Source organism: Asparagus officinalis, chromosome 10 (genome assembly GCF_001876935.1).
Source record: "Asparagus officinalis chromosome 10, Aspof.V1, whole genome shotgun sequence".
Classification (NCBI taxonomy): domain Eukaryota; kingdom Viridiplantae; phylum Streptophyta; class Magnoliopsida; order Asparagales; family Asparagaceae; genus Asparagus; species Asparagus officinalis.
Genome location: NC_033803.1, coordinates 51,859,903 through 51,869,088, shown reverse-complemented (window position 1 = coordinate 51,869,088; position 9,186 = coordinate 51,859,903). Strand labels below are relative to the sequence as shown.

At 47.3% G+C, this 9,186-nt stretch overlaps 1 protein-coding gene across 1 annotated transcript; it reads right to left on the bottom strand.

Annotated features, from left to right (window-relative positions):
- On the bottom strand, nucleotides 1,111–8,675 carry LOC109826735. The gene is made up of 6 exons (XM_020393751.1): nucleotides 8,552–8,675; nucleotides 2,970–5,186; nucleotides 2,689–2,883; nucleotides 2,235–2,609; nucleotides 2,000–2,155; nucleotides 1,111–1,923 (listed from the first exon to the last, which is right to left on the bottom strand). The coding sequence occupies exons 1-6, from the start codon at nucleotides 8,673–8,675 to the stop codon at nucleotides 1,175–1,177; spliced, it is 3,816 nt and encodes a 1,271-aa protein (XP_020249340.1). The 3' UTR covers nucleotides 1,111–1,174.

Here is a 9,186-nt window from a genome sequence, read left to right as displayed (position 1 = left end):
ACCAAACCTTACGACAGTTAGGGTCGTTTGAGCCTTTCGGATTCTGGGGGTGTGCCACCTCGAGTTTCCTTTCCAGCTGAAGATAGAATATAAAATTCTTCCTCTTCAGAGTCAAATGACCAAACCTTACGACAGTTAGGGTCGTTTGAGCCTTTCGGATTCTGGGGGTGTGCCACCTCGAGTTTCCTTTCCACCGGGAGATAGAATATAAAATTCTTCCTCTCCTCGGACCTTTCCGATGCTCGGAGTGGCGACCCCACTCCCAGTTCATCATTCCGGGTGCTCGGAGTGGAGATCCCATTCCCAGTTCATCCTTCCAGATACTGGGGGTGGGGAATCCCACCTCAAGTTTCCTTTCCAGCGGGAGATAGAATATAAAATTCTTCCTCTCCTCGGACCTTTCCGATGCTCGGAGTGGCGACCCCACTCCCAGTTCATCATTCCGGGTGCTCGGAGTGGAGATCCCATTCCCAGTTCATCCTTCCAGATACTGGGGGTGGGGAATCCCACCTCAAGTTTCCTTTCCAGCGGGAGATAGAATATAAAATTCTTCCTCTCCTATTTTGACACAACTTTCAACTTCCAATCCGCGCACTTGGTGCGTGGGGAATTTTATCCCGAATCCTAAGTAGGGATAAGTCAACACCTAACACGTGTTGCCGGGTAGCCTATTCCCGTAACAAGGGCAAAGTCTACGTATTCGAAGTCGTAGCAGCAAGTCTAAGGGAGTTCATTCCTTTAGCACAACGTTACATACGGAACGGATTTCGATAATCCGCATGCTAGCCCGATTCAAACGGTGATCGGTAAAGGCACATCAAACCCGTTGAAGGCTGGGGGTTTGCCAAAAACCCCAAAGTCAACGCCTAACACGCGTTGCCGGGTAGTCTATTCCCGTGAGAAAGACGAAGCCTATGTATTCAAGATCATAGCACAAAGCCTCAGAGAGTTTACTCTCTCAGCACAACGTTACATGCGGAACGGATTTCGACAATCCGCATGCTAGCCCGATTCAAACGGTAATCGGTAAAGGCACCTCAAACCCGTTGATGGCTGGGGGTTTGCCAAAAATCCCATAAATCTGTCATTCGGAAGAGATACAGAGAAAACACAAAAGAAGCAAATGCGGATTTTCTATTAATAAATCAAGTCAAAAGCATACAACAAAAGCTCGTTAGTCCGAAGGCAACCGACGGCTAAGAATATGAGACTCTAAACCAGAGAGCCTGTCCATATAGTCCTGCTCGAACTCCGCCTGCAGGCTAGCTCGGACAGAATCTTCGGAACTGTTGAGAACCTCTGCGGCTTCGTGTCGTAGCTTCATCAACCCCTCCTGCACTGATCCCAGCCTGTCGAGTGTCCATTCACGAGAACGCTCCAACCCAACCAGTTCCTCAGAAATGGTAGCGGCAGATTCTTCGGCGCGTTCCAAGGCCTCCTTCAGTCTAGCTATCTCTGCACGAGTGGAATCTAAGGAGCTCACTAACTCAGCTCTGCTGGTGTCTTTCCTCGCCAGAGAGGCCATCAGCTGCTCGACAGTGCGCTCACGTGATCGAAGCTCGCTGCCAACGGAAGATCGCAGTTCATGCCACTGCGTCAACCTATCCTCCACCTGAGAAGATGCAAAAGAGGGAGCTCCACCAGCCTTCAACTCCCTCAGCTCTCGAATCTCTGACTCCAGGGCAGCGAAATCAGCTGTAAAGGAATCGGCCAAATCCGGATATCCCTCTTCCCTCATCATCATCATGTGACGGGAGAAGGAACGCCTGAACTGATCAAAAGAAGACCCTCTGTGCAGAAGCTTATCAATCACGCCGTTATAAAAGGCAGTAAAGAAGCCGAGGTCAGTGCGGAAGACATCCCCATCTGGATTGGTATCGGCCAAGAGAGCATGGACCTGCTCATATAGAGACGGTCGAGAACCTGCAAGCAGCAGTATGGGAGGTCAAGAAACTATTAAATACAATCGAAAAGACCCTAAGGGAAATTCGAGGTATACCTATACCGGCGGAAATCCCCTCGGGTTGGGGTTCGACAGGCTCCGAAGTAACGACAGGAATGCTCATGGAAGGTATATCAACCCTCGTGGGCAAGTCAGTCGTATTAGGCGAAGGCGGGAAAACACCCGAAGCTATAGCAGAATCAGGTACAGCGCCTGGTCATATAGTTGCACTTCTTTATTAGTCAAAATGGAGACTGAGACAAGCAAAGAAGAGAGGAAATTGGATATATACCTGTGGATGAATCACTCTCAAAGAGTGGTCTCACAGTCCCGGTGGGAGCTTGTTCAGCTAACATATCGGCTAACAGTCCAGAGTCAGGTCTCGGGAAGACCGGTGCAGGAACATATCCCTGCTCTTCGAAATCTGCAATAGGGGAGGCCCCATCCCCGTCTGGCCCTTCTGTCGCAACACCTGCAGCACCGGATGTAGGTATATCTGAAAATGAACCGGTGGGATCAACACCATCTGCCTGCCCAAGATCGATGTTCAGATCAATGCCCAGGGAGCCATCACGAAGGGCGTCGCACACCTGCTGCATGAAGCAGTCCATGTTGTCAGCCCCAGAGAATACCGGACCTGGTGGAAGCTCGCCCTCCTCGAAGAACCCTGAATTATGAAACAGGATCAGGGATCCCGGAAGGTAAATCATCTTAAAGCAATAAAAGTGGGTACAACAAAATGTTACCTTCCTCCCCGTCGGCAAAGCCTCCTGAATCTACCCCATGGGAGCGCTGATCAACATGAGGTTTATGGGCAATCTTTTTCCTTTTCGAAGGATCACCCCTCATAGAACCAACGGGGCGGTCATGCGAAGTTTGGCCACCAAACTTGGATTTCGCACGACGGGAAGCGAGCGACCCATGGTCGTCGGCTACCCCACCTGAAACAACAAGAATCATCTCATGAACCAGATCTTTCGCCAATACCAATTGAAGTCGAGAAAGAGGATCAAAGAGCATGACAAACCTGTATCAAGTTCTGCTTGGTCGGTATCTATATCTGCATACTCCCCTTCGGGAATTCCGGTGGACTTCTTCCTCTGTCTCTGAGCAGGCTCAGCCCTGCGAGCAGCCATCATAGCAGATTGAACCAAGTGATCGGATTCTAGTTCCGAAAGACTCCTCACACTTATGGATTCATCGGCAGAGAGGAACCATTTACAGCTGAGGAAGGTAATCATCGGCTTGCGTTTATAGGAGGGAAGAGCAAACTGAGCCCCGGTGCAGCCAACCATGGTCCATAACCACGCCCGTACGCCGTCAACGAGTCCTCCCTCAACACGCAAACTACGACTCGGATTCCCAACGTATAGTTGGTCATAGCCAAACTGACGTGCGAAACGGCAGGGAAGGTAAGGCTCTATGTGGCAGCGGTCCTTCACCCGGAGAACAAGATACCCGACTCGGATGTTCACCAACCAGCGGAAACAACCGACGTCGAGAGCAGTCCGGTTAGTTCGGGGTTTCTCCATATCAGTCAACTCCTCGCCATAACGTCCCGAAAAGCGAGGGAAGCATTTGAAGAACTCCCAGTTCCTGCGAACTCGAAGTTCTTTTTGTACATCTTCAAATTTCTTCCCAACCCATCTACTCTCCTCCAACAGCTGTAGGAAAGGAACGGGAACATCAACGGCGCTGGGCGCCGACATCAAGTCCGGACGGTGAAGAACGAACCACGCCATCAAATAAGCGTAGGGCAGCTCAACCTTCGGGCAGGTAAGCTCAGTCGAGGGTTTAGAACCCACTTGGGTAAGAACACGAACTACACCCCTAAGCCCGCAATGGATGCTGGCAACCATCGCTGGAAGCAGAGAAAGCTCCCTCCCATAAGCTAGCTGGACCGCAGGGAAGAGCACCTCGAGGGGTAGAGCGTCTGAAGACTGATATGGAACAACACACTTCTTCAGCCAAAGAGCAAGGTAGCCAGCTAACAGAGACCGAGGATCGATAGACTTCTGGGCATGATAGAGGAACGATCGAAACTTAGTCCCGGCCGGAAAAGCCCCCTCGGCACTAGCAATGGTATAAGAATGAGTTTCATTCTTCTCCATCAGCTCATTAATAGCGGCAGGGGTCAAAACGCCTAACTCATGTATGGACTCCTCGGAATCATCCTCCAAGTTAGGAAACAGGTAAACAGCAAACTGCTTCAAGCTGATCTTCCTCTTCGTCTTCGCTGGAGGAGAACTCTGGAGCAAACAGGTGTGATAATGACAGGTGAGGTCCCAGAGAGTGTCATACACATCGGGAGTATCCTTCTTCAAACACTCCAACTGTTGGTTAGAAGGGAAGTATTCCTGATACGGGCAATCTCCCATCGAAAGCCCGGAAACCTGGTGCATCTCATGAAGAGCCAACCCTAGCTCTCCGCCACTGGTCAAGAAGGTATTACTATCAGGCATATATGTCTCGAGCAATGCCAAGAAGTGACGGCAGCTAACGGGAAGTCCATACATAGTAGCCCGTATGGGCGTATATAATCCACTACCCTTCAAGTCTCTCTCCCAGCGTCCCAGAACATAACTGGTCAAACGGGTCCACCATCCCTTAGCCAGTGAGGAAGCCCAACCATAACATCGGTAATCCAGTCGAGGTAATTGTCTTCCCAGATGAGCTAAACGATTCCTCACGGTGAGAGCGGCCGCCGATACCTCGCCTGGAGGTGCAGTGTCAAGACCCATGATCCCGGGTCGAAGGCCACAAATGGATTGATACCCCAGAGAACCGGGACTCTTGTGATGAGAAATGTATCCGCACTGAACGTGTGTAACAGCATTGGTAAGAGGCCAGGACATCTGTCGCCCCACAGCCTGTTTCTCCAAGTCAGTAAAAGAGCACTGGCGAGGAATAGAGGGGATATATAAAAGAGCTCCCTCGTCAAGGGTAAGCCAGTGCTCCTCAGCAAGAGTCAGCGCGGCAGGATCTTCGGTGCGATCCCCGAATAGAAAACCCGGCTTCTTTAAAGCTTCAGTAGAAGTGGCGTCTGCGGTGAGAGGAGCATCGGTGATAAGTTGGCGTAAACAGTGACGCCCTCCATCCTTTATCAAGCGACAGAACTCGTCTGAGCGATCTCTGTCGAACTGCGGAAGGGGATCGATGATCTGCCTGGCAGAAGCCGAAGAAAACACTTCCCTACTACAACCGGTAGGGGCATGATGAGGGAGACTACCCCCGGGAAACTCAACTGCAACAAAGCAAAGATGGAGTCAGAAAATCCATGTCATAAACGCAAGACGAGATTATTCGATTTCGAGTGCCCTACACCGGGAGAACGGTATGCGTCATCACGTAGACACCGTGATAACATATACCGACCTATAAGGTGTAAGGCAACACGAGATCGCCCCAATATAACCGAGGACTTGAATTGGCTAAGCAAAGCAAGTCCGAAACCTTAACCCCCGCGGGAGGGGTATCGGTTCTTCCGTCATGACCCGCGAGAGTGACTGAAGGAATATTGGCGTGGAATCGAAGGGATGTACAAACAAGCTCCACCATCAAAAGTCAGCCAGTGCTCCTCTCCAAGAGTCAGTATAGCGGGGTCCTCGACATGATCCCCGAACAAGAAGCTCGGCTTCTGTAAAGCCTGAGTGGAAGCGACGATGAACGTCACTATCCGATCCACATGAGTCTAATCGACGTCGACGAACGACTGAAGTGAATCGACGAGCTACAGGAGCGGATAGGACTTCGGAACCACGAAGACCCGGACCAATCGGGAAACCCGGCACTGTTCACAAAAAGGACAACACCCCTTGCGCCTCGACCACTCTACAGATAATCCAATCACCAGAGCGGATCGAACTCTTCGTCAAGCATCCAGCGCACCCGGAATCACTCAAATCCGAGTTCGGACGAAGAATCTACAGGGAAACCAACGAAATACACCTAAACGGAGTCCCGGCGTGTCGAAATACCCCGGGGGTGTCTAGGAAAAGCCTAGACACCCCAGGGGTGTCTCGGCCATGGCCGAGACACCCTAGGGTGTCTCGGCCAAGGCCGAGACACCAAGGGGTGTCCGCACCCCTTGATGGTCCCCTAGCCCCCCTCTTGCACTATAAATACCCCCCTTAGGTCCTCATTCAAAGGGCTGGAATTCTTTTGTCTTGGAGCAAGGCTAGAGAGAGAGGAGGGGGGATTTTTGGAGAGCCTTGGCGAAGCCCTGCTGCAGCAAAGAGTCATCGAGCGCTTCAACCGAGGAGGAGAGGTCTACATCAGCCTTCATCACCCTTTCCCCCCCCTCTTTTCTTAGTATTAGCCTTTAGCGTTAATACTAAGAAGAGCTATTACCTCGCTTTAGCCGAGGTATACGCTTATAGCTTCTAGATCTCACGCGGATCGACGAAGCTCTGTCCGATATTTCTGGATCAGAAGTCTCTAGATCTCACGCGGATCGACGAAACTCTGTCCGATTTATCCGGATCAGATCTGATTGCCCCGGTGGTCCACGGATATCAACATCCCCGTCACAGGCCAAAGACCCACGCAAGCGAGACCGCACCAAAACGGGATCTCGTGTTTATTTTCGAAAAGTTGTAATCTTTGTTTTGTTGCACAAGGAGGTCTTATAAAAAGACCGACTTTTTATCGATTCTTGTTGTAACGTTTAAAGTTGTAACAGATTCAAAAGCAATGAAAACAGCGACTTTCACCGAAAACAAAGGTTTCTGTCATTTTTAGGATTTTAGTTTTAGGGGTTGCCCTTTCTTCATTTTTATCAAATCATAATGCAAAGTGGTAACCTTAAACATCCAAGGTCTTGTAGAGGAAGACCCTCTTCCTCACAAGCTCCCAATCCCCCTTCTCGAGCCCCTCGAGCTCCATCTCCTCCCCCTGTAGAAAACTTTTAGTTTTACGAATAATATTTGCGAAGTCCCGCCCTTCTTGGAAAGCACCGCTCATTATGCCAACTAAAATTTTTCCTAGGGAGATTCGTATATTTTGAGGACTGTAAACATTTTGATCTTAGTACATATTTCAAAGCTGCTCACTTGTTTTATTTGCTTGATAGTAGTCATCCTCTCCCATATTATCCACATTTGGTAAGATTGTTTTGAAAGGCTCTAGAGGGGGTGAATAGGGTTTATGGATAAATAATATGCAATTAAAAGATATTCCAACAAACCACACACAAATATGAAATGCAATGACAATAAAATAGAGTAGGGATAGAAATAGTTAGCCAATTGATGACACACGGTATGTTCACGAGGTTCGGTCCGCTGACCTACATCCCCGCTCCCCACTCTCGAGGAGAAATCCACTACACACTCAGTTTGGAAGCCGAAACTTCTTCTACACAACGATCTCCATCGAGATCTCACAACCACACAATAGATCTCAACGAGATCAAGCTCACAACAGTAGAAAATCGAAGAAAAACTCTCTCTTTATAGTAGCCCTATTGAAAGAGAGAAGATTGCAATAGAAGCTTGGGATGTGGGCTTTGAAATAGTGAAAGCAAATGAAAGTTGAAGCTCTTTGAAAACAATAAACTCAAACACAAGAGATTTGCAATAAAAGCTTAGTTGCTGAAGTAGTTGGGGTTGTTGGGTATTTATAGGAAGAGAATACAACAGCCAAAACCCCAAAGAATTATCAGAAAAACCACAGAAAATAAGAAACAAATTATGTAAAAACTAGTCATTACTGTGCTTATCAGTCGACTGACAGGAAGCATCAGTCGACTGATAAGCTGAGCATTGTATTCAAATATCAGCTCATCGGTCGACTGACGATCACTTTCAGTTGACTGACAACTTATCAGTCGACTGATCAGTCGACCAAAATAAAACTGAAACTTTTTGATGATTCCAGGTAATTTCATCGGTCGACATATCAGTCGACTAATTTCATCAGTCGACTGATCAGTCGACTGATAACAGGTTATCAGCCTAAAATGATTTTAAAATTGAGTTTCAAAGTTCTGTTAAAAATAGTAAATAAATTCCAAAAATTGTGAAACTTTGTAAATAGTTTATAAACATTTTAACAAACTTGTTTGAAAAGAAATTTTTCAAAAAGGTCCTCATATTTATGAAAATCACTGTTTTAGCAAAAGTACTAAAATACGAGTTTTGAAAGTGTGCAAGTGTGTTATCCCATGAGCTTCAAATGTAATCAACTAACTACTTTCCTATATTAAGTACTAGAGAGAAAATAAAATAGCAAATATCCCTCACATATGAGTACATGGCTTGAGTCTTGATATTTGCTCTTGAGTTAATGAAGCTTCTCATGCATATAGTGCTCTTGAAAGCTTTGCTTCATCACTTTGCCTCCACCTCCTTAGATATTGTCGTTATAGCTCATTTTCCATCCAATCCTCCATAAAAAGTGCTAATGATATGTGATCTACAATACAGCTCAATAAACGATTAGCACCGATAATGGTGTTTGTAAATCATCATCAAAATAAAGGACCTAACATGTTTTACGCAAATTTACAAGTTAACTCTACAGACCCTAACACTCCTTTTATTACATCTATCGTTAAGGGTCGACAAATCTTGTTTACATCCAATCAGCTTTCCGAGATCCTCGATATACCTAGGGGTGACACATTGCTAGGTGATATCATAGACGATGACTCTTCCGTTATCTCCTTAATGTCTCTACCCAGTAAGCACCTTCTGTTAGAGTCTAACAATATCTCATTCTTAGCTAAGATCATCAGACGTATCATAAGTTATAACATAATCCTCAAAACCGAGGGTTATGATCATTATTCCATTGATCTCACTTATGCCATCTATGCCATTATTGGCAACCAGGATGTCTTGTGGGGTAGAATATTCTTTGGCATAATGGCCTCCATTCATACAAAATTCTTACCCTATGGAGCCATTCTCACCAAGATCTTCTCCCACTTCCATGTAAATCTATCTGGGGAAACATCTGTTAAAATCAAACCTTTATTTGACGCCTCTGCTCTAACCCGAATGGGTATTCCTTCTACCCAATTTGCCTTGGATCATCCCCCTACTCCTGAACCCCCACCTAGATCTCCAGAGCCTACAGGATCTCATGAGTCTTCTTCTTCTGACTCTTCATATAGACCTCCTCACCACTCCCCTTCTACGTCTTCTCGTATGCCTGATTCCATGGCTCATCACATAGACAGCTTGGAGGAAGGAGTTTATGAGTACTTGAGAGATCTTGAGCGTAGGTAGGAGGAGATTCGT

Bases quoted from the DNA above. Each gene is read 5' to 3' on its own strand.
- LOC109826735 (XM_020393751.1), bottom strand. From the start codon at position 8,675: ATGATCTTAGCTAAGAATGAGATATTGTTAGACTCTAACAGAAGGTGC. The intron at 2,884-2,969 runs GTTTGTCATGCT...TTGTTGTTTCAG, and splicing joins CCAAGCAGAACTTGATACAG to GTGGGGTAGCCGACGACCAT. The intron at 1,924-1,999 runs GTATACCTCGAA...TGCTGCTTGCAG, and splicing joins GGGGATTTCCGCCGGTATAG to GTTCTCGACCGTCTCTATAT.